The sequence below is a fragment of the Physella acuta genome, unplaced genomic scaffold, assembly GCF_028476545.2.
Source record: "Physella acuta isolate Inbredline_101_S28 unplaced genomic scaffold, ASM2847654v3 ptg000743l, whole genome shotgun sequence".
In the NCBI taxonomy this organism is placed as follows: domain Eukaryota; kingdom Metazoa; phylum Mollusca; class Gastropoda; family Physidae; genus Physella; species Physella acuta.
In genome coordinates this window covers 55,728-80,314 of record NW_026732261.1, presented here as the reverse complement: position 1 = coordinate 80,314, position 24,587 = coordinate 55,728, and the positions used below count along the sequence as shown (strand labels likewise).

General features: G+C 35.5%; 3 protein-coding genes and 1 long non-coding RNA gene across 6 annotated transcripts; 1 reads left to right on the top strand and 3 right to left on the bottom strand.

The window, feature by feature from the left end:
- Positions 1 to 1,436: 1,436 nt before the first annotated feature.
- LOC131950180 (uncharacterized) lies at positions 1,437 to 4,295 on the bottom strand. The gene is made up of 3 exons (XR_009388294.1): positions 4,138 to 4,295; positions 2,547 to 2,709; positions 1,437 to 1,838 (listed from the first exon to the last, which is right to left on the bottom strand). It is a non-coding gene; the product is annotated as an uncharacterized LOC131950180 (long non-coding RNA).
- Positions 4,296 to 7,563: 3,268 nt separating this feature from the next.
- On the top strand, positions 7,564 to 14,907 carry LOC131950186 (SAC3 domain-containing protein 1-like). Of its 3 annotated transcripts, XM_059312243.1 has the most exons (10): positions 7,564 to 7,676; positions 7,890 to 7,958; positions 8,103 to 8,231; positions 8,652 to 8,813; positions 9,990 to 10,080; positions 10,386 to 10,498; positions 11,475 to 11,618; positions 12,712 to 12,919; positions 14,656 to 14,755; positions 14,889 to 14,907. In XM_059312243.1, exons 1-9 carry the CDS (start codon positions 7,603 to 7,605, stop codon positions 14,731 to 14,733), a joined length of 1,068 nt encoding a protein of 355 aa, XP_059168226.1. In that variant the 5' UTR covers positions 7,564 to 7,602; the 3' UTR covers positions 14,734 to 14,755; positions 14,889 to 14,907. The 3 variants fall into 3 exon arrangements, 2 of the variants coding, with proteins under 2 accessions (XP_059168226.1, XP_059168228.1); XR_009388296.1 differs by lacking the exon at positions 14,889 to 14,907 and having other exon boundaries at positions 12,798 to 12,919; positions 14,656 to 14,667; XM_059312245.1 differs by lacking the exon at positions 14,889 to 14,907 and having other exon boundaries at positions 14,656 to 14,789.
- Positions 14,908 to 15,939: 1,032 nt separating this feature from the next.
- On the bottom strand, positions 15,940 to 17,967 carry LOC131950189 (uncharacterized). The gene is made up of 3 exons (XM_059312247.1): positions 17,774 to 17,967; positions 17,076 to 17,175; positions 15,940 to 16,551 (listed from the first exon to the last, which is right to left on the bottom strand). Exons 1-3 carry the CDS (start codon positions 17,824 to 17,826, stop codon positions 16,366 to 16,368), a joined length of 339 nt encoding a protein of 112 aa, XP_059168230.1. The 5' UTR covers positions 17,827 to 17,967; the 3' UTR covers positions 15,940 to 16,365.
- Positions 17,968 to 19,353: 1,386 nt separating this feature from the next.
- LOC131950184 (uncharacterized) lies at positions 19,354 to 24,369 on the bottom strand. The gene has a single exon (XM_059312239.1). It carries the CDS (start codon positions 24,367 to 24,369, stop codon positions 19,354 to 19,356), a length of 5,016 nt encoding a protein of 1,671 aa, XP_059168222.1.
- Between the last annotated feature and the right edge of the window lie 218 nt (positions 24,370 to 24,587).

The following is a 24,587-nucleotide window of genomic DNA, read 5'->3' as shown; positions in this document are numbered from 1 at the left end:
ATCTTATTTTAGTGCTTATTAATTTCCATACTAATTTCGGCTTTTTAATTCTATGGGGGGTCGCGGGTCACTTACTTTTTATAAAAGGGGGGTCGCCACTCGAAAAAGGTTGTTTTAGGGGGTCATCAAACGTTGTCAAATCAATCTTGTCCCACTCGACGTTAACAATGTTTTGAGAGGAGTGGTAGGCTCAGGTGTGACGTCATTTTAGGTGTTGGGTCCTGGCTTTTACTTAAGATGTGTGACGTTGGGGAGGGAGGGGGAGGTACACATAGTTTTAAAAATCATGACGTGGCTTAGGATATGGATGACCCAAGTGTAGGTATAAATCCAGTGCTTTATTTTCACGTTGCGATGTGTTTTTTTTTTTGGCATTTTTCTGTTGGGCATCTTTGTAGGAACCGTTTTTTTTTTTACTCATGAGCACAGAAGTGTTTCTTTCTGGCTTTTTTTCTCCAGGTGAGGGAACTTTAATTTCGGTGGGGGGAGACATTTATTTTTAAATTTACAAAATAAGTTTCTCAAACGCAAATAAATAAATGTTAAAATTCAATTCAGTTCCAAACTCTTACGTTCATAACCAGAATGACCACCGACCCCCCCCCCCCCCCCCAGTAGCAATCTGTTATCTTGTTTGACTAAATGAAATTCTAAAAGTACTTTTTTTTCTCTTCCCACCCTTCACTAGCAGTAACTACCCCTCTGTATATGACACAGCAGTGGGGGTCTCCGGGGGGGGGGGGGGGGGGGGGGGCACTTGAAATCTTCGGGGGGGCGGTAAATTTTCTTCGGGGGGGGCGGCCACTGTTAAAAGTATATATTTTCTATATAAATTATATAAATTTCATTTCGTTCGGGGGGGGGGGGGCTTTGCCCCCCCCCGAAGAGATGCCTGGAAGAAACTCTGGACAAGTGACTTGCACTGGTGTGTGCCGAAAGTAAGAACATTTTTATTATAACAACGGGTGGAAAGAGATGTGAATAAATCTGTTCCAAAGAAAATATTTACACAGCTACAAGTTATGATTTTTAGTAAGCTGTGGGTTGCCCATAGCACTAAATGATTGAGTTTATATTTGCTGACCCATCAGGAAATCTAAGCTATGGTGGGTACCGGATTCACAACTGTATTTACTTCCCTAATGTGTTAGTTACCAATCAGTTTGGTGGCCTCAGATTCTAACTCAAGAATTTCAGGGTTAGCAGTCTAGTTCTCTACCACTAGAAAACGCCGTCCCATCCTAATTATTATACTATTTAATTATAGTGTATGTCATTCTAGACCATGTCCACATGTATCATATTATTTGTTCAGTTACAAGTTTACTTTTATTGCTATTATTTCAATGCTTTTTAAGCTATGGTGGTGATATTTTAATACAGGACACTAAAATACAGAACAATTAGCTTAATAAATAAATTAATAAGACCAACACCATTTTATCAAAGGTATTTATTACATCAAGTGCCACCATATTTCAAATATGAGGTAAGACTACATAATTATGGAAAACAAATTACAAGTAACAACTTTCAAAGTACTGCACACCAAATCCAGCTAATGATTTTCCAAATTACTACAATAATCCCATTTTGCTTTGTATACTAATTTAAAAAACATCTTGCTTCAGTAAAGTTAAATGATTTCTAAAGTTCATGTATAATTTGTATACAGGTGTAAACTAGTTTGACGTACACTTGCATTAGGGCAGTTGTAAAAAAATTCAAAATTTCATGTATATTTTGTAAAGAAGTTGAAGAGCATCATTCCAAATCCACAGCTGATGTTTCTTCTGTATGATGTTCTACTTTTGAAAGTAAGCACTTCATTCCAAAACCTGTTGAGAATATAAATAAAGGGATGCTCAATCAGTTTGAGTACAGTAATTGCTTTCTTGAGATAGTGGTCCTGAAAATATTTTTAAGCTCTAACTTATTTAACCGGTGTGTAGCCATTCAAAAAGTTAATTAGGCCTAAGTTGCAAACTAAGTAATTATCAGACTTTTCCAAATCAAATGATATATATGAAAAAATTTTGCTAAATGTTATATAACCCAACTCAGATTACTCAGAAGCTATGATGGGTCTTACATGCCTGGGTAATAAGGATTAAATCACAATTGGTCAACTTAGAAGAAGCCCCCCCACTAGTCAATCCTTGGGACTTGTATGTTATTTTAGCAAGTGTGTACTGTCAGTATTGTGTTATTTCACATTATTTACTAAATAATTTTGTTAATTTAGCAAAAAGTATTAGGTAAGGAATAAATAAAAATGTAAGTCATCATGTAACAAATTAAGTTGTGGTCCTTTAAATTCACTGAGAAAAACAAATACAGTTCACGGCAGTTAAAGCCAATGACGGACATAAAACATATATGGGATCAAGCTCAACAATACGGATGTACATAGCGCTCACAGGGGTTGCAGAAACAGGTGAACTCTACTTCATATGCACCATCAACCGTCAGATTCTAAAGGGAACATTACTTAAACATTCATTGTGTTATCATTAAAGAAAATTATATCAAACATAATTACTTACGTTCTCTAAGCACACATTCCATATAATTTATGATCAGTTACTTTGAGTACTGAATAAGTAAATGTCTTCGAAGGAGAATGAAAGGTGCAGTCAAACCACTACCAAAGAACAGTATGAAGTACAGGGTCAATTTTGTCTTGTTGTGGATGTTAAATGGCAGGTTCTGAGGAAAGAAAAATAACATGCAATTTGTTAAAAATTCATTAAGGTGGACCTAAACTTTGTGTGCTAAACGCAACATATACCAGATAATTCAGTGAAAAGCCTAATATTTTTAAGATACAAAATAAATCAATATCATGAAATAAGCATTTTTAAATAATTAGCTAGAACCAAATGCCTCTTTGGCACGGTAAAAAAAAAATGTAGGATTAGAATAAAGATCCTATGGAGGTCATGGGACAAAAAATAGAATTTTACAAATGTTATTTTTCAGCTGTATTTCAAAGATATGGCTGACTCACTGAGTGCAAGCGTTTGGGCAATTTTTCATCTCAGTTCTAGTGACTTTTTTTTAGAATTACTTAAAAATGCTAAACAAGAGAAAATTATTATTCTTTTCCCAGTCGTATAAACAAACAGGAGGCAGTGATGTATATGCTAAGAAGGGAATTAAGAATATCGTTTGGATAATATAGGTTAAACTAGAAGTTGGCACCATTTGAAACATACTTTTAAAAAATAAAACATTTACGAAAATGAAAACATGTGATCCATTAGATTTAGCAGTCTGAGTGGTTTACTCGAAATTGCTTAAGTTTAAAAAAATGACCACTATTTGGTTGGTAACATAGACCTAATAATAAGGTTACTTTAATTACTTCAAATGACATGTATATGCTTGTTGTCCAACTTTTAAGCAGTGTAACTGAGCTAAATAAGCATATTAATAGATCTTATCCCGGAGAAGTGGATGAAGAAATGTATTCATTTTAGGCCTATTCTTTTATTATTTTTTAATCAACAAAGAGCAGGGACAAGGATTATCAATGTGTGGTCTCTGTTGGGGCAGGGTTTCTCTCCAGCTAACAAAATAAAGTTTAGAAAGCAAGCGAGCAGTATAGTATTGCACGTGAGTCGTGATGTTTCGCACTGCATATTCCTCTGCTCACTAGTTTTTGCTTTTGATGAAAGCTGGTTTAAAAAGTGAGTAAACAAGCTTTGAAATAAGAAAAGTTTATGAAACTAACGGTGTTTTTAATCATCCAAATCAGAATCCCTTTATTAGTGGCATTATGGGGAGAGGGAGGGAAGGTGCATCAAGAATTGGGTCCATTGTTTTTCAAGTTTTTGTTACAAAGTGACTAACTAATCGGGAAAAAGGATTTTTGTTCAAAGATTAGTGTTAGTCATCTATAATGGGGCTGATTTCTCAACAAAATGTTACTGTACGTCCGACAGTTAATTCTGTAGGCATATTTTTCTCTACATTAAATCTCCCTTATCCTAAATCAAATGTTGACGTTATGCGGTTGTTCAAAAGACCAGGAGTGACCTTCATTAAAATTGAATGAGGTCAACACAAATATTAAATGATACGACTTTAATTATGACAAATATGCTATGGTAAAAAATTAAAACTGTGATTTACAGATCCCGGTACGCCTTCTTGCTGCCATTCTTGACTTCTTCTGGCTGCTGAGGTTGTAAATCTCCTCACAAGAACACGGGATGCTTGGCCGAACACCATTTTGGATTTTTCCTAAGGAAGTTGTTCGAGTACTCTGTACGTGAGCCACTACAGTAACTAATTTTTATCTTCCCGAAAACGAGAGTTACAACAAAGTATCTATAATATTCGTTTTAAACCTTTTCGCACTATTACTGCTTTAAAAACTACAAACATCCATTATTAATTGTTTTAAAAAATATGTAAATCTTTAAATTTCGCGATTCTTGATAATACATACTTAATACACACACACACATATATATACATATATATATATATATATATATATATATATATATATATATATATATATATATATATATATATATATATATATATATATATATATATATATATATATATATATATATCCTCTGTATTGCCCAAACAATATTACCCGAAACATTTTAAGCATGCTAAGGTTATACCACTCAACAACAAGGTAACATCCAAGATCTTAATGACTATTGGCTAATTTCAATACTTTCTTCCCTCTCCAAACCATTAGAAATGCATATAAACAAATGTCAGTCAAACTACCTAGAAAAGCACAAGCTTTTCCACAGTAATCAATCTGGGTTTAGAAAGCTTCATTAAAATGAATAAAACCTGGCTAAAATATTAACAAAAACCTACTTTGTGGCACAATGTCCTTCGATTTCTGAAAAGCCTTTGATTCTATTGATCACACCATACTTCTTACAAATTCTACAAATTTACTGTCAGGTTACTTCATTCATTATCTAACAAATCTCAACGCGCGTTTCACCTTAATATAATCTCTTCTAAGAAATATGGTAATATAATATTTCAGATTCTTATGTTAAAGTTTTAACCCGCGTTGAGATATGGTCTGTGACGATTTAAGTTTTTCTTACACAATAAATACACTATGCATAAAATAGTAAGCCCACAAGAAAGAAGAAAATAATACATTTTATAGAATTTGAATAGATAGAGGCCCTACATTTTAATATATTGAGTGTCGACTAGTGTGATTTTATTATTTTTACGCCAGTGGCATAGACAGAAGAGTGTTGTTCGCGAGTTGAGAACCCCTTAAATTACAAAAAACTACACATTAATCCAATGGAACTTCACAAAAAAAACTGGAGGATCTCGAATTTGCTATTGAGATCTGCCTACTATCTCACAAACAACAACAAGCCCAAACCAAACTGAATCGCCTATCTAAGCCTCCACTAAGTATGGGGGTCATCCATAAATGACGTCACACTCGTAGGGGGGAGGGGAGGAGGGTCCGTAATTTTGTGACGATGTGTGATGAGGGGGAGAGGGGGGGTTCAGATGTTGCGACGTCACATTTTTGCATTATAAAAAAGCAATGTTAGAAAACGAATTTTAGACGTTATTTCGCGTTTTAGATAACTGTTTTATAAATTGTAATAGTTTAGACAAGATTTTGGAAAAATATCGATGTTTTAAAAAAATTCAACTGCAATTTTGAGGGGGGGGGGGGGTTGTAGGTTGAGGTGTGACGTCATTTTAGGGGGGGGGGGTCTGGCTTTTTGTGACGACGTGTGACGGAGGGGATGTAAAAATCGTCAAAAAAGCGTGACGTCATTTATGGATGACCCCATGACTCAAAATCATAATAAATAGAACAGATATCGTTAGAATCAATAACAAGCAGAACCTGCCCATACAACTAAAACGTACGAGAGACAAACAAATTCTGTATCTGGGAAGTTAGAACAACGCGGACGAATGGGGCGCCAAACGGGTTTAAAAAATTTAAATTCTCTTTCTGAACTGCGTTACTTAATTATACACGGTCAAAAAATAAGAATACTGAATGCTACTTGGGTTTAGGCCACTTATTTAACTGTGTTTTACATTCGTTGTGTGACACCAAAACAAAAACTTTTATAAGGGACAGTAACTGGTAAAAACACCGCGATCTTTCCCAATTTTGGGGGAATAACTATATACAGAAGTGGGGCGCAAATTTGATAGTTCACCAGAATTGGTCTCTACGCATCTGAGCTAATGAGGACATAAAAAGCTATATCAACAAGGCCAAGTGTGATTTCAACTCATAACTCCCGATCAGTGTTTCTTCCAGACTTTTTTCTCCGGGGGGGGGGGGGGGGTAGACTTTCTTCGGGGGGGGGGGGGGGGGGGAGGGCGCGGACACTGCTAAAAGTATATATTTTCTATATAAATTTCACTTCGAAAAGATGCCTGGAAGAAACTCTGCTCACGATTAGGACTTACACAGCCTTGTGATTCAAGAACAAGATAAAAATTTCAACACAAAATTTATTTTAAGGTCGTATTGCTGTATGGCTGGGAGATGAGAGGAGTAACCAGGTCAAATACCAACAGTGAACAGAATACAGTCGTTCACAAATAGATGTCTACTTCAAATCCTTAAGGCAGGATGACAATTACATAACCAACGATCCGAAAACCTATGGCAAACCATTAAGCAACAGACAATTGACATGATTATAACAGCCTGCAAATTGAGATAGATCGGGCACATCCTGAGCAGTGTTTCTTCCAGACTTTTCTCTCCGGGGGGGCACTTGAAATCTTCGGGGGGGGGGGGGGGGCGGTAGACTTTCTTCGGGGGGGCGGACACTGTTAAAAGTATATATTTTCTATATAAATTATATAAATTTCATTTCGTTCGGGGGGGGGGGGGGGGGGGGGGGGCGGTAAAAATTTTTCGGGGGGGGGGGGCTTCGCCCCCCCGAAGAGATGCCTGGAAGAAACTCTGATCCTGAGAAGGAATGAGATCAACATCGCGAGGCAAATGTTGGACTAGAACCCCTAGGGGAAAAGAATAGTAGACCGAGCCAGGCAATCATGAAGGATAGTGGAAGGAGAAACAAAGCCTGCATGGGCTCAAATGAAGAGAACTACCTGCAACGGAGTCCGGTGGAGAGGGGTGTAGCTGCAGCCTTTTGTTCCTTATGGGTCCTAAAAAATAAAGTTAAAGCACATATCGTATTGAACTTATTTTTAAGGTGTTATAATTATAATTGATAATAAAACATAGCACTAGTTCTACTAATTATTTTTAAAAAATGCGAATCATTGGGGTTTAAAAAATACTACGCGCGAAAACTCTGGCACTAACAAAATGAGTCAGTGTTGATGTGAGTGGTGCCTTTGAATTTGAAGTAATCTAATCAGCCATACTGAGTCAAAGACAATTAATTGGCAAGAAATTAGCCTAATAATTTGATCTAGTATTCTATTCTATATACTAGAATCTAGACTAGAGTCTAGATCTAATTTATTTTTTTCGGTGTTTAGTGCAACCTTTTGGTCGCTGTTTGTTATTGTTTACTAGAAATCTAGATCCACGAACTTTTCTACCCAGTCAGAATAAATTTTTAAAGAATAATTTTCATGGCCATGGAAGTAGGGAATGCAAAGACCAAAGGACTGTGTGAAACAATGTGTCCCCGACAAGAAATAATGTTGTGAGTATTTATAGTATTTTTTAGCTACTAGATCTAGATCTAGATCCAGATCTACTCTACTACTACTACTTAATCAATCTTATTAAAAACTTAATTCTTCTAAAAATCTAAATGGTAATTTCAACTAGGCTACTACTACTACTAGAATAAGAAGATTAATAAATGGTTTTAGTTTTAGAAATATATTTTTAAAATAAATACTTTACTTTCCAGGCGTACTCGAGAGAAGCTTGTTCATCCTTTTGAACTGACTTTGGACAGAAGTGACAAGTATCCTGGAAGGTAGTTCAGAAAAGAACATTATCTCATAGCGTGATTTTTTCTTACTATTCATACATAATTTATTACAGTGTAGGCTGATCTGTTATTAAGTGTCTTACGTTAAATAATGTATAGTTTGTTAAAATAAATGTAAAATTTATATAGACTAGGGGCTGATGAGGCAACGATGGTGAAAGAGTTTTCTAGGCCGGCAGCTGGACGTGCAGACACAGAGCCTAGAAACCTGCGCCCAGCACCAGTTCTTAAGAAGACTGTAACATATTTATATGAGACGTGAGTATCTTAATAAATTTCACATTTGGTAGAAATTTTAAAAACAATTTCCAACTTTTAAGTTTTAATCATATATTTTGTATTTTGAAAAGAAATATAGTGTATATAATTTCAACCAATAAGTTCCAATACACTTAACCTGCAAGATGCACCGTTCTCCTCTTATTTGTATTATAATTTCTTTTATCACAACATGTATAACGAGTATTTTTTATTATACCCTGATAGATAGGAATGATTTGTTGCTTCTTCATGTTTTAAAAGTCTTGTAAATTACAATGAATAGGCCTATCTAACAAACTTATAATATTGTTTATTACTGTGACGAAATTATAAGTAATGTTATGAGTGGGTATGTAATTTTTATTAAAATTGTCTTAGCCACCACACAAAATTTCAGTTAGGGACTTTTTTTCACAGTATAATACCAAAGGAGCATCCTGCATGGAATAATGTGTATGATTTTGTGTTTGATCGTTTGCGTGCAGTCAGGCAAGATATGGTCATACAAGGCATAGTAGGTGTGGATGCAATTGAGCTACTGGAGAAAATAGTTAGGTTTCATCTCTATGCAGCATACAGGTAAAATTGTTTTTTTTTTTTTCAAAAATAATTTTGTTACTAATATATTTCATCTGTTAGAACAATTGAGGCAGCCAAATTTGATGAGATGGGTTTGATAATTATTGATGACATGGATAACAAACATGTTTTTTTTTTAATTTTGCATAAAAGCAGCTGTAAAAAACAAACTCAATCTGAAATAAAATCTTTTTAAATACAGAAATTTTATATTTTTAGAATAAATATTAAAACAGGGAACTTGAAAATAAGTTTTTGCGTTTGATGCTACATTTCTATTTATTGTCATCAAGCTTAAAATATAACCTGAAATTTCTCTTTGGTAAGACAAACTTTAACTTTGGCCTTATAGAAACTCTGTGATTGATATTCTGAAAACCCTACTTTGTAGTGATTTGTACTGAAAACTTTGCTGGTAAAATTTTGAAATAAAATTAGTTTGGCTGCTAGCCGAAAGTCTGGAGTTTGGATCTTGGTTCGTACTTGTGACTGTAGGACGTCCCTGAGTCCAAGCAGCTCTGAAGGTACTTGACTCACATTGGGTAAAGCAAAGGCATCTGGGCATAGTGCTGACCACACCATCCCTTCATATGTAGAAATCTAGAAACATAAACTCTACTTCATCTGCCCAAAGGATTGCTAATTCTTAAGAGGAGCTTTACTTATTTATTTTAATAACATTGCCACAAATTTTAAAAATCTTAAAAAATCATTTGAGACTATTCTTAGCTGTGTCCATCAGCATTAATCAGTATTGTATATTTCCTGTGAACTTCTATTATTTTAGGGTTATAATTTTGGGGAAAGGGAGCACCACTGCTAGGAAGTGTAGGACTATTACGCCTCTAAAATAACATACCATTTTGAGAAATGTTGATACCATGTTTGATAAAAAGTGTGAGTTCAATGAACCTTTTATATGTTTGTGAGTCCTCTGGCTAAATTGGTTGGCTGACTTGTTGTAGACTGATTAACCCCTCCCCCCCCCCCTCCCCCCTTGCTGAATCAAAATTTCACTGATTACAGTTTACACATATTTACTTCTAAATATACCATTTAAGTGATATTATTATAGCAATATTATGTTTACAATAAATTACATGCAAGCAGCATCTATTTAACATTTTACAAAACTAAATTTTATTGTAACTTTTATTCTTTTCTCTTTATATCTAGACTACAAGATACTACTTTGTCTGAGTTTGACCCAGTTATTAACAAGCAGCATTTACTTGAGTGCTTAAAAAGACTTCTATATCTTTATCAGGTTGGTTTTGTTTTGTTTTTTTAATTTAAGAAAATAATCCTAAGCAATTTAACAGATTTTAAAAATATTTTTTAACCTTCTTCTACTCGGGTACAGGTTAATGTTACAGCCATTCTCCTTATCAGTTTTTCCTCAAGTTGCAGAATTTATATATTATTAGTTTATTTTTGTTTCTGAATATCCAGTAAATCGCTGTTGTAAAAAATGTGTGGGGTGTACGGAATTTATTGTAATGTCTTCTAATCAAGTCTTAAGTCGGTAGTTACTTAATGTTGTAACTTGTTGTCTTTAAAACTGTTACACAGGTGACCCCTGGGAAACATGAACACAGAGTAGAAATGGAAAGCGTTTATTTACTGGACAATCTCGGGGATGTGCATGCCATGACACACTACCTACACTTGGACCCAGCCCTTAGGTTAGATCTAAAAATAATTTTGTCCACATCTCTTTTACTTTTTAAAGGCATTTATTACTTCACTAAGTATGTGTCCCATTGTCCTATTGAGCTGAAATTGCACACAGTCTTGGATGACAATGCAAAAATATCTCATTTTTTTATTTTTAATCTATAACTCTACTCTTTTCGGCCTATATACAGCTTATAATTATTATCAGTCTAATTATTTTAAAACTTACATTGAAACGGTTATATATTCAAGCTAAGCCCTAAATACATTTTGCTGCATGAATTACTGATTAAAGTGTGTTACAATTGAGCTTAATTGTGCTCTCTAATTAAACCTTTAATATTGTGAGGTCAGTCTTGGGCTTAAGATCATAGGACATCCTGAGTCCACTCTGTTTTCATCACTACCTAAAAATAGCTTGGGGGAGATTACTGGACATGGTTCTGACTACACAATACTTTTACACCTTAAGGTCACAGCAAATAAATTAACCACTACCTTTATTCTAGGGACCAACAGGACTAAAACTGTACTTTTTTTTTTTATCAATCATTTAAAACAAATTTAAAAAAAAAAAACCATAATTAAGTAATTAAAGGAAATGAAATTATGTTTTTGAATTGACTTAATCCTGAGGAACAAAGGGCTGCAACTACACCTCTCCACCAGACTCTGTTGTGGGCAACTCTCTTTAGTTGCGTCCATGTAAGCCACCTTGTTTTTCCCACTAGGGGTTCCAGTTTAACTCTTGCCTTGAAGTAAGTAATGACCTTAAAAGAGCTAACATTCTTACATACATTTTCTATTTGCAGGAAATCGCCACTACTATTTCAGTGCTACAGAATCAATGATGCTTATGTTCAAAGCTAACATTCTTACATACATTTTCTATTTGCAGAAAATCACCACTACTATTCCAGTGCTACAGAATCAGTGATGCTTATGTTCAAAGCTAACATTCTTACATACATTTTCTATTTGCAGAAAATCGCCACTACTTTTCCAGTGCTACAGAATCAGTGATGCCTATGTTCAAAGAAATTATGTTCGAGCACTGCGTCTAATTTGGAAGCTGCCCTGTGCAATGTGCCTCTGTGCTGTTAGCAGGCACCTGCATAGTTTACACATGTGAGTACACATTGGTACACATGTTTCTCCCATTGGTACACATGTGAGTGAATGTTTCTCCCATTGGTACACATGTGAGTGAATGTCTCTCCCATTGGTACACATGTGAGTGCATGTCTCTCCCATTGGTACACATGTGAGTGCATGTCTCTCCCATTGGTACACATGTGAGTGCATGTCTCTCCCATTGGTACACATGTGAGTGCTTGTCTCTCCCATTGGTACACATGTGAGTGCATGTCTCTCCCATTGGTACACATGTGAGTGAATGTCTCTCCCATTGGGGCTGTTCATAGATAGGGTAGTAGAATGTGCAATGCTAAGTCAAACTTTTGACTAGGCAAGTTTTCAAAGATCACCTCATAATATCTAATACTGCTTACATTAGCTATGAAAGAATGGATAGGTAAGTGTTGAAGAATATGGGAGCCAAAGATGGCCAACATCATAACAATCATCTACTCCTTAATTGCTTGTTCTGTCTTTAAATATATAAGAACTTGCAATTTTATTTACATGTTATATTCATTGCTTATTTATATCATAATCATGAAATCACTTGTTTTATTTGTTAAAAAAATATCACTGTGAATTTACCTAGTAAAACATGTTCTAATAGTTCTATTATTATATTTCCCCATTAGTGTTGATATTCATAATTCTGATAACTCTTGAAAGTTGTTTAATTCTTTACAGTCTAACAATTATTTTTAGCTATACCTCTCACCAAGACCATCAGGAAGAATTAGATTAGTTTTTTAATTGACGTTATATCTCTTTATAATTCATTTCGAATCAACCACAAATAAAATTAATATTGCATGATAGATGTTTTCAATGACAATAAAAAAAAAACTATGTTATATTTCCTTTTGGATATTATTCTGACAATTTAATCTTAAACTGTTTTTTTATAAGAAAATTAATATCAAAACAAAGGCTGTATACTGATTTAATTAACACTTGAAGGCTCTAGGTTAAAGATGATTTTGCTTGAGACTGTAAAGTTTTAAACTGTTAATTTTTAAAAATAGACTCATTCCTTTAAACAGATTCATGTCCATTAAAAAAGATTTCACTACTGCTTCTACAGAAATTTCCTCCAAATACTTTCATCTGCATACAGTGTCAAGAACTGCAGGTTTCCTGTTCATTACCTTACATTACTTTTATACACAGACTCTGAAAAAGAAACAAATGATCTGTGTATGCAATGTGGGCTCATTGATATGTTTGACAATACTAGTCAGGAGTATATTTGCTTCAACAAGGCGTCTTTCCATATACCTAAAGAGTTAAAGGTAAACTTTATAGATAAGTAGTAAATGGCATATTAAATGCCACTCGTATAAAGAGCTTTACACTATATGCTATCCTGAAAGGATGGGTCCACGCTCATCAAACTGATAGGTACCTGACTTCAGTCAGAGTAAAAGGTGACCTGACACACTAGTGGTTAGTTCTTTCCAGTGCAGTGATCACACATACTTAACTTCATCTAATATCTTGACCATGGGGCCCAAAATGGTTCATCTTATGTCTTGACCATTGGGCCCAAAATAGTTCATCTGATGTCTTGACCATGGGGCCCAAAATTGTTCATCTTATGTCTTGACCATTGGGCCCAAAATAGTTCATCTGATGTCTTGACCATGGGGCCCAAAATGGTTCATCTTATGTCTTGACCATTGGGCCCAAAATGGTTTATCTGATGTCTTGACCATGGGACCCAAAATAGTTCATCTGATGTCTTGACCATGGGGCCCAAAATGGTTCATCTGATGTCTTGACCATGGGGCCCAAAATAGTTCATCTGATGTCTTGACCATGGGGCCCAAAATGGTTCATCTGATGTCTTGACCATGGGGCCCAAAATGGTTTATCTGATGTCTTGACCATGGGACCCAAAATGGTTTATCTAATGTCTTGACCATGGGGCCCAAAATGGTTCATCTGATGTCTTGACCATGGGGCCCAAAATGGTTCATCTGATGTCTTGACCATGGGACCCAAAATGGTTTATCTAATGTCTTGACCATGGGGCCCAAAATGGTTCATGTCTTGACCATGGGGCCCAAAATGATACTTGCTCCGGTGGTTTCATTGCCTCAGCAACTGTGCAGCAGAATTGTGTATAAGCTGACTCCCTGGTTCCTCTGGAATTTTTATCTTCTTCTTCGTTCTTAACTTTAGTGTTGGAAGGGATCCCCCTCCAAAACAATTAAGGATACGTTTCAACTGGTTATGCGCCATTGAGTCCGATTTCAGCCTGGTTTTCTTTTTGGATTTGCTTCCATAGCCTTTGTCCAACCAAGAACAAACTACAAGGCAGCAGTTGTTTGATTTTGGAGTTGTCTCTCCTAGAAGAGTGGCTGTCCCCAGCTTACGAACCTCATCTGCCCGAGGGTTCGAACTCGAGACTTTTAGCAGCTTTGAGCTTACTCGACTCAACCAGGCCGACCCCCCCAGTTGACACCATAAAAGATGAGGGTTAAGCACCTTAGGTGTCCCTGACCCTAACTGCTTAAAATATTTAGATGCTGTGTCAACCAGTCTATGATTACCAATACTAGTAAAACACACCCACTGCGGTAGCAATATTTTGCTGCAGTAATAGGTGAGCTCTGCTTATCATCATTTATCCAACTTTATATATTATCCACCTATGCCACATTGCTGTGCATAGTTCATAGAAACATGGGAACTCCTACCCATGGATGGACAAATTAAAAAAAAGTAACTTAACAAATATAGCAGTTTGTTGATGCACTATGCCAATAAGTTTGTGTTTTGCAACTCGGAGAGGCATACTATCACCTAAAACAATCCTTAAAAAAGCCTGCTTGTCCCCTACCCACTGTTTTCTTACAAACGTTTTTCAAACCAATCTGTCCATGCAAATACCTTTAGTCTACTTTAATTTTATCATTTCTAATTTTATTCTAATAGATTTTGACCTATAACCTGTATACCACTGTGGTACTAGATAGTTGCTACCTCTGGTAGATGCTTACATTGATACCTTTGTTTATTCCAGCAAACACCATCAAGAATAGCCATCTTAGACAAGATGCTACAAACATCAGATATTTCGTATCTGTTACTGGGAAAATAACAGTGTTACTATAAAACTATAAGTAATAGTAATATTATTATCTTTTTTAACAAATCAAAAGGTTATGTTTTTTGTAAAAAAAAAAACAACTTTTTTTGTCATTAAAAGTTGAATTTATTTTAAGTAGTTTGTAATGTTTTTATTTTAAATTGTAGTTTCATCAGACAAGTAATTTTCAACAATTCAGTTTACTCTAAAAGTTAACACTTTCTGACCTAGCGACAGTATGGCAGGTGAAGTGGAAATCATCGGTTACTGTGAGCTTGGCATATATAAAAGGATAGTGTGGTCAGTACTATTCCCCAAGAACTCTAGTACAGGATCAGAAGAATTTTGGATTGGCAGTTATGAGCTTTCCCATGCAACACTATCACATTAAATACAGTAAACATCTTATGGAAAGTATTCATTATTCCTATTTATTTCAAGTATACCAGTACTAACATAAACAATCTTATCTGTTATTGCTGGCAGTAGTTTCATTGCCTTGCACTAGAACTTTTGTTTAAAAAAAAAAGTCCTACCAGAAGACATTGAGAACCTTTACCATACTAATACTACTTTTTAAGCTCACATTGTTATTCAGCAATGTATACATAGAATGTTATTATATTGCCGGAGGTAGACATTAGTATATTATGAGGTCCCAGTAAAGACAGCAGTCTACAGCCAGATGAGATTCGATTCGAACCCCACCATTCCTCACAGCATCAATTCGCCTCGCCTACTGTGCTCAGATCAGAAGTGTAAGCACTTTGGCCAGCTAGTTCCATAAAAATGAAATCTGACCACTTGTATTCTGTAAACTTTAGAAGTGGGGAGGCATGAGCTCTAATCTTGAAAGGTGTAAACTGACCTCCGAAACACAACTATGGACTATTAATAGTACCAAACAAGTGACATTTAAAGAATACAACCACATAGTAACTTCCTTTGATATTTAAACTGTGAGGTCCTTTTGGAAATAAATTATTCTCTTAAGTGTTACTAAATATGAGAATACCATGTGCCCAATACAATGCTTAACTTCTGCCCCACAACTATGAAACTGGTTGCAGTAAAAATCTTCATGCAACATGATATAGGAAGCCTAAATATCAAAAAGAAAGCACATTTAATGAAATATGTCAAACCATGAAATATGTATTACAGATCGATTATTACTTATTAAGAAATAATAGTACAAGTATGGAAACAAATTTAAACCACACCTGGAAGAAATTTCACATTCAATTTTATGACCAATTAATAAAATGAAAGTAAAATGTTAACAAAATTTTCTTAGTTTTATGCTGTTAGGAATATATTTGTCATCACTCATTCATTGTACATGCATATGTAAAATGTATTTTTTTTTTTAAATTGAAGAGTTTACCAGTAAAATTATTGATCACATTTTTAATAAATGAAATGTTTACATAAAACAGTATACAAATCATTAAAATTGATTAATCTGACATTTACATAAAATAAAAATAATTGTCAACATCAGTTGTATAGTTTTCTATCAAAATTAAAGCAAATCACTTCAAACTGCAAATCAATTTAAGTAATTGTGTCCGCATTCAAAAGAAACAGTCTTTATGCCAACAGAATTTTAAAAGGCTTATTGGTATGCAAGCAAATAACATTTCAAAAAGGCTCATCAACAAATGGCTTTATACAGATCACACATGATGGCGACACTTTGATTTTGAACTCCATGAAGCTGCTGATCAGCTGCTTGCGCGACAGCACAATAGGTAATATAAAACTGCTGCTACAAAATAAAATTAACATTGCTGTAAAAGTTGTTCTTCTACAAGGCAATGGCAAATTCTGTGAAAATAAGAAAAGCAAATATGAAAAGAATAATTCAAAGTATTTTTTAAAATGAAAAAAAAAAACTGAAATGCAACAATACTGTAAATGTAAATTCTTTAACATGACATGAAGTTTATGTTTAGATTTTTAAAACCAAATAAGTGTCTAGAGATGGGCCTATTTATGAAGTAGAGAATAAAGAATATTACCTTAGGATTTGAACTTTATTTTAATCTAATTAATGGGGTAGAATATGGAGATCATTGTACTATAATTATCAATGCCTTTTATTAGTGTTTTTCATATTTTGCTATTCATAGTGGTTGTATGGCTTGGGAATTCTTTTCTCAAATACAACATAATCAGCTTCTGGCTGTCCAAATATTTTAAAACTGCATAACTTAAGTAGTTACTGGAAATGTTAGTTAATATCTTGAGGTAAGATGTCAATTAAAATGTATTGGGTTATAGGTAATTAGTTGATTCTAAGATTTCTTTAAAGATAATTTTGAGATATGTGAGAGTTACATTGTACTTACAGAGAAAGGCGACCCCCATTGCTGCCTTTTGGTTGGTGCATTTGATGAGTACAGTCTTGACACTGTCAGATTTAAAGATTTTGTTAATTGCAACATCATTCTGTGGAAATTATATGAATATGTTAAAAGAGGCTTTTTCAAAAATCAAATATAGGCCTATAATTAATTATAATATAATAAATTTTCTTAGAAAATAAACATCTTGTATGAAAGTTTTATTGATTTGGCCCTAAATTTTAAAAAGGCCTACACCAAATAAGCCAAATTGATCGAATCTGTAGAAAAGTAATTCATACAGAAACCACACAATCAATTTTCTACAACCAAAATAGTAAATACAAATCAGATCTAGATCTAGATTCTAGTCTAGTTTTAGATTCTAGTCTAGTTTTAAAAATTTAAATACCACAGCGTTGCATGTGTCTTCTTTTATTAATACTAGATTAGCTAGCTGCTAGTCTAGTCTAGCTCTAGCACATATCCATGGGGTGTATACCATCATTTTACCATGCCATATGCATGTTACATGTAAAATAATATTAAATATTTATTATCATAATTAATATTAATAAATATTAAGGGCTAAGGTCAGTAAACTGAGTAAAGTTAAAGAGTAAAAAAATGTGTCACATTATCATATGATTATTGTCAGTAAAAAATGTCATTAAATGATAATTTATTAATTTAAAAAAACCCACTTGAAGATCAGACTTGAATTAATAAGGCCCTTATAACGGGTGACGCGTAACATAGAAATCCAGAGATATTAAAACTAGATCTAGATCTAATGCTAAACAATCTAGAGTAGTCAATCTCGACCTAGGGTATTGTCTTCACTCTTTGAGTATTTATAGAAAAAGAAAAAAATCCTGGATGTAATCTGATATAGAATCTAGATTCTAGATCTAAATATAGATCTACAGATTTTTTTTCTTCTAGACTAGTAATAGAATCTAGCTCCCGACAATGTGGCTGATTTTTTTCAAGAGTATTGCAAATAATTTAGTGGATCCACGTGGGTGAATACATAATAACTACGCCAAGTCTCTTTTACCAAACTAAATTAGATTTGGTCTAGATTCTAGATGTATAGAATCAATCTCAATCTAAGTTAGTTATTCATCGTTTCATAGCGACTAACAATTTCATAGACGAATAACTATTCCCGTTGATAGAAACCAATTTTTTTTGCAGCAAAATTATTTTTGCATGCATGAAAATGAAAGCCAATTTTCCCCCATTTGTTTTATTTACTGGTAGCCTATGTGTCAGAATGATATAGATCTAACTAGACCACCCGTCATCCTTTGGATAACTGTGGGTTAAGGGGTTATTCAAATAGGACTTTTTGACGACTTTTATGTCTCCACCCGCCCCCTCCCACATCGTCACAAATAGCCTGACCACCACATATTTTTGTGTGTAACTTAAGAACCAGGTTTTGTTTTTGTCAAAACGGGTATCATAAAGAAAAGTTAAGGGTCCTGCACTGTATGCAATTTGTTTAAAAAGAACTATTTCGTCGACATTACATTTTAAGTACACTTTACAGTAGAGCAAAGTGAACTATATTACACACTCAGATTATCAGATTGAAATAATACTTAAGTGTTTTGGGCTATTTACTTTATGTCCTAATGAAAAATACAATTTTATGTTACTCATTTGAATCGTTGAAAGATAATTATAGGTTATTAATTAAAGTGCTGTTTGTGTGTGTTTAAAAAGAAACAAAACAAAATATAATAACAACACATAGACAATAAAAAAATTATTTTATAATGATAGAATATTTTTAAAAAATGAAAGTATACCATTTAAAATGGTTTCAAATAAATTAATTAAAAATACAGATTTGTTATTATTAGAACTATTATTATCAGAGTAGTAATAAAAAAAGGTGTAATATGACATTTTGCTGGCCTAGTAAAAGCTATAATATTCACAATTAGGCTACATATTGGATCATCAAATAAATACGATTTTGGACCAACAATGTAAAAAGATAATAAACTTCTAGATTTTAGTTTTTATTCACACATCATCAGAGATATTGAACTACTGGAAATTTCTTTTTTTTTTTTAAAAAAACTTTAAAAAGTTGTTTACGATGAAACTGTTAAATCATATTTATTTGCATAAGGAAATATCTGTATTAATTGATGAATGTGATATCCAAATATTTATTTAGACCTACACCATGGCAACATAGGTCTAACTATTTCCTGCTTAAAGCTTCTACAGTAAAACCAGAACATCAAAAACAACAAAATTGAATTTATTGCAAAATACTTCTAATGACTACATTCCTTGTAAATATGCTATCTTTTAAAAGCACCTTAACATTTTCCTTTCTTCTTCCTCGGCTAAGTGCTACATATAACTGACCATGCTGAAATACAGGTTTTTCTAAGTAAATAAGGACATTTTCCATGGTCTGCCCTTGAGCCTTGTGTATTGTCATGGCAAAACATGACTGGACTGGAAACTGTGTTCTTTGTAGGGGAATATCGTCGCCTTCAGTTAATTTTACTGTTATTCTTGGTATTAAAACAGTTTCGTTTTGATATTGTCCTATAAGTATTTTAGCAACTATAAGGTTGTTGTGCAACGCTTGAATTATTAGTCTAGTTCCATTGCACAATCTTGGGGGATCAAGATTTCGTAACAGTGCTATAGGGGAACCTATTTTTAGTTCCAACCTATGCGGTGGCAGACCAGACAACTCAACAGAATCTAAAAATTCAGTGGGAAAATGTGCAGAGTCAGTTCCTTCAATTACAGAGTTGAAAGAGAAATATTCTTTCAACTGACCGGGAAATTCTCTTATGCACATTGAATTTATTGTTCTTAAATTTTCATTCAATGGCACCAAAATGCATCTTTTTGAAAATACCACCTTGGGTTCTTCAAATGAAGGGTATATGTTTTTCATACATTGTTCGATAGAAATATTGTTGAGGACCATATCTTCCGGTAATTCTATTTCCCCATTTTCATTTGTAGGTACTTTACCTTCCCCAACGTTCAATAAGAACCTGCTGTAGTCAATTTCTCCTTCTTCAAGACGCATGTTTAAATTCAAATTAAACTTTGTAAATAACTCCCAAAGGTAAGATTTTTTAATGGAGGCATTTTGTATGTCTACTTCGTTTCCACGCTTGACTACAGGCAGAAGCTGTCGAAAATCTCCACAGCAAATAGTGATGATGCCTCCAAAAGCGACGTCCTTATGACAGACATCGCGCAGTGTTCTGTCAACAGCTTCAAAACATTCTCGTCTGGCCATGGAGCATTCATCCCAAACAATCAGCTTTGTTTGGCGGAGAAGACCTGCGGTATTCGAGTTCGTTTCTATGTTGCATACTGAATTGTCATCTACTATTATTGGGATTTTAAAACGGGAATGGGCAGTTCTGCCACCAGGCATCAATGTTGCTGCTATACCTGAAGATGCCACTGCAAGGGCGATATCTCCTTTGGCTCTTACCAGTGATATTATTAAATTTATGAGGAAAGTTTTACCTGTTCCTCCAGGGGCATCAATAAAAATCATGGATGGTTTATTTTCCTCAAGACACTCTAATACATAATTGTATACTGCTAACTGCTCACAGTTCAACATGGGTGCCTTTTCTCGGACGTAAATGGACAATTTTTCCCTGCAGTAGCTCGTCTCTTTGGTTATATCCTCATTGTGTCCAAGATAACGTAGAGAAGTTGGTGTCGGCAAACTGTAGTCAGCGAGTCTTTTGCCGTATGCTTCTAGCTTCTCTTGAATATATAAGAGTGCCTGGTCATGGTGATTTGGGTTCTCATTTGTGCGAGTAGACATGTCCGCCTTTAAGTAGTCCTGTGACATAGAGTTTTTAAACTGCTCCCACAGCTCTTTAGGGTTGACAATTTCCTCATGTGTCAGCAGGACTACAAATAAATCTCGCATAGCCCTCGGCAGTCTCGTGTTTTCTGCATCTAGTAATGTCTGACGCCAGTGATCATCAGTCTGTAAGAGGCCCCTTGCTATACACGCTGTTTTGAATGTGGCCAAGGTTTTTTCATCGTGTTTTTTTAAATCATCGAAAGATTGCGGTCCTTTTACGTGGTGCAGAAGGAGCCGTAGATAGTACAATTCACCACATCGTGGTGAAACTGTGTAGACCCGTCCCAAAACATTGGCCTCAAACCTCCCTGGATGATTTGGGTTTTCTTTTCCAACCTTTCTTCGCTGCCATTGCTTATTGGCCCAGGTAAAGTACCGTGGTACTTCAGCATAAAACAATGTTCTGGCAAAGTGGTCATCTGTGTTTAATTTCATAAACTGGGTTAGAGTTGTTTTACACATCTCTGTGTTTGTAAGCCCAGCAGTGTCTTGAAAATAAACATGTTGTTCGTCGGGAAGATGGACTTGCAGCCTAACTACCGGGGGGTCTCTTTCATGAACCGGAAATCCTAAAATGGACGAAACAGCTTCAGATGGGCCAATGTAGCGGCCTGCCAAATACTGGGCAATTTCGTCGTTTTGCTTGAGACCAAACATTGCCTGGTCACTGCCTTTTAGTGTGTATTTAACGACATATTTTATTGATTTAACCGAAGTGCAGACTTCCACATTCAAATGACAGTTAAATATTTTCAAGAGCTGCATATTGTGAGGGACGACCCACTCAGATGTTATTGGTGTTCCCTCTCTCCCTTCTTTGTAGCCGAAAAATCCACCCATATCCACCGATCTTCTCCTATATACGGGATATGAATCCTCTCCACACATTGTGTGTTCGGCGAAAGATTTAGGATAGCGTTTAGAACACGCGCCATTTTTCCAACAAGGAGATGTGACACAACAGTTCGGACCATGAATCATGTGCCTTAGAACTAAAGCGTGTCCCTCAGCATCTTCCAATGGGTTAGGTATCTCAGCCTGCACGTACTGGTCATACACATTTGGTCGAGGTTTGGTTTCTTCATCGAGCCAAAGTAAACAGTGCAGATGAGGCAGACCTCGCTTTTGGTATTCGGTGCTTATTATAAAAGCAATGCACCTGCCTAACAAACCGTCAGGCCCTGTCAAGTACTTGAGGAATAATTTTCTTTTTAATTCAAAAACTCTAGCAATAAGATCAGGTCTGTCATAAGGTTTTTGATTTAAAAATAAATTTTCCTGTATTTCTGGCCAGTCTGGATTACAGGTCATGGTTATGAAGAATGATGCATTGCCATATTTGCGTATGTACATCATGGCATCCTGGCATCTCTCCATCATGTACCTTGGTCCGCCGACAAAAGTTGACGAAAGAATGACGCGCTTGCCGATATTTTGTAGATCATCGTTATCGTTCAGTGCATCTGTAAGGCCTTTATAAGTAGATGATCGTAATGAAACTTGGTTAGTTCTTATAAAGTTCAGACGTTCGCCTTCCATCTTTGCAGCCATGTCGACCAAATATTGCTGGAACAGTCGTCCTCCCCTGAGTATGTGGTTAAATTCATGCTCGTGATTTTGTATGCGGAAAGAATAGTACCGCATAGCCGTTAACTTCTTTTGGTTTGTCAGCTGTAATTGACTGTGCCAACCATCTTCACCCCATGGAAAAAAAATAACATACTGCAAGCAGTCGTATGATCGGTGGGACTCGGATATTATTTGAACTTTTCCACCTTTTTGTTTTAACACCACATGCCTTGACGTTACTTCGGGGGAATTGTTATTTTCTAAAATAACCGCCACCTCATTGGCGGCCTGCGCATTAAACCTCCTCTCATGTTCCTGGGATGGCCGTCTGTTGGGGTCAATAACAATCCTAGCCTCTGGGATATCTTTAATTTGTTCTTTAGCTAGCGTCAGGGACCTAACATAGGGATTGTATGTTCTAAAAACGCCCTCTAACAACTCTACAATATCACGTTGAATCCCCCCGTTTTCTAATATATCCATTCTAAGTTTAACGCTGTCCTGTGGGTCTAAAAAGTAAATTTGTAGAAACTGTGCTTGTTTGTGGGGTTCTGGAATTAGGGAGCCTATATAATGATGGATTTGTCCTTGGATGATGACAGATGGGTTCCAGCCGCGCTTTTGAGAAAATACTTCCTTACCACCAAATGAAGTCATCTGGAACAGGCAGTTATACTGCCTTATGTTTTTTCTAAACTCCCTGGCGTCAGGCTGGTTACTACTGAACAGACGTTGAAGCTCATGTGGGAGTGGAGGCAGATTGGCCATATTGACTTTTCCGCTCATACAACAAAAGTTAGCAGTCTCTCCATGGAAGCGATAAGCACGGCAGTGGGCACAAATCTTATCCATGTGCCCAACATCGGCAGACAGAGGACGGTGTGTGCGGGCTATCGTAGTTCGGGGCGTGGTCATCTGCAATTGTTGCTGTTCTGTTTCACTAAGCAACATCTTTTTATTACGTTCTGTCTGATCTTTCAAACGTTTGTATCTATTAGTATCCGTCTCAGTGGTAATTCTATTTTTGTTTCTTATCGACATATTTTTCAATCGTTCAGATCTCTCTTCCCCGGTTTCATTCATCGTTTTATTTTTAGTCCGTACCGCCATATCTTTCAAACGGTTCAACCTTTCTTCTTCTGTCTCTGTGGCTATTTCTGATTTCCTTCTTTCTAACACTCTCTGTAATCGCTGCGACCTTTCTTCTTCTGTCTCTGTGGCTATTTCTGATTTCCTTCTTTCTAACACTCTCTGTAATCGCTGCGACCTTTCTTCTTCTGTCTCTGTGGCTATTTCTGATTTCCTTCTTTCTAACACTCTCTGTAATCGCTGCGACCTTTCTTCTTCTGTCTCTGTGGCTATTTCTGATTTCCTTCTTTCTAACACTCTCTGTAATCGCTGCGACCTTTCTTCTTCTGTCTCTGTGGCTATTTCTGATTTCCTTCTTTCTAACACTCTCTGTAATCGCTGCGACCTTTCTTCTTCTGTCTCTGTGGCTATTTCTGATTTCCTTCTTTCTAACACTCTCTGTAATCGCTGCGACCTTTCTTCTTCTGTCTCTGTGGCTATTTCTGATTTCCTTCTTTCTAACACTCTCTGTAAACGCTGCAACCTTTCTTCTTCTGTTTCGTCGTTGATATTATCTTTTGTTCGTTCTGCTTGCTCTTTTAGACGGTGTAATCTTTCTTCCTCTGTTTCATCTTCGCGCTGTTTATGTTTTCGTTCCCTATCTTTTTTTAGTCGTGCTGCTTTTTGCTCAGCAGTTTCATTTTCTCTCCTGCGCCTCGCCTGTTTAACCGCATCTGAACTCCAATTTGATTTTCCCTTTCTTTTTCTTCCCGGCATTTTTTTTCCAAACAACTGATAATATTAAAAATTAATAAAGACGTCCGTTCAGCAGATTGACACAACACTTATGTTGTATTTCGCATTAGAGTAAGCTTGTTAAATAACTTTCAAATGAAATAATAAATGCAGTCTTAAAAAGTCTGCTCAAAAGATGAAGATTGAACAGCGCTGCCTATGTCCACATTTTAAAAAATTCAGAGTTAGTTTACTTAAAC

Bases quoted from the DNA above. Each gene is read 5' to 3' on its own strand.
- LOC131950184 (XM_059312239.1), bottom strand. From the start codon at position 24,369: ATGCCGGGAAGAAAAAGAAAGGGAAAATCAAATTGGAGTTCAGATGCG.
- LOC131950189 (XM_059312247.1), bottom strand. From the start codon at position 17,826: ATGTTACGCGTCACCCGTTATAAGGGCCTTATTAATTCAAGTCTGATC. The intron at 17,176-17,773 runs GTGGGTTTTTTT...TAATTTCCACAG, and splicing joins AATTCAAGTCTGATCTTCAA to AATGATGTTGCAATTAACAA. The intron at 16,552-17,075 runs GTAAGTACAATG...TTATTTTCACAG, and splicing joins AATGGGGGTCGCCTTTCTCT to AATTTGCCATTGCCTTGTAG.
- LOC131950186 (XM_059312243.1), top strand. From the start codon at position 7,603: ATGGCCATGGAAGTAGGGAATGCAAAGACCAAAGGACTGTGTGAAACA. The intron at 11,619-12,711 runs GTGAGTACACAT...CTGCTTCTACAG, and splicing joins CACCTGCATAGTTTACACAT to AAATTTCCTCCAAATACTTT. The intron at 12,920-14,655 runs GTAAACTTTATA...TGTTTATTCCAG, and splicing joins ATATACCTAAAGAGTTAAAG to CAAACACCATCAAGAATAGC.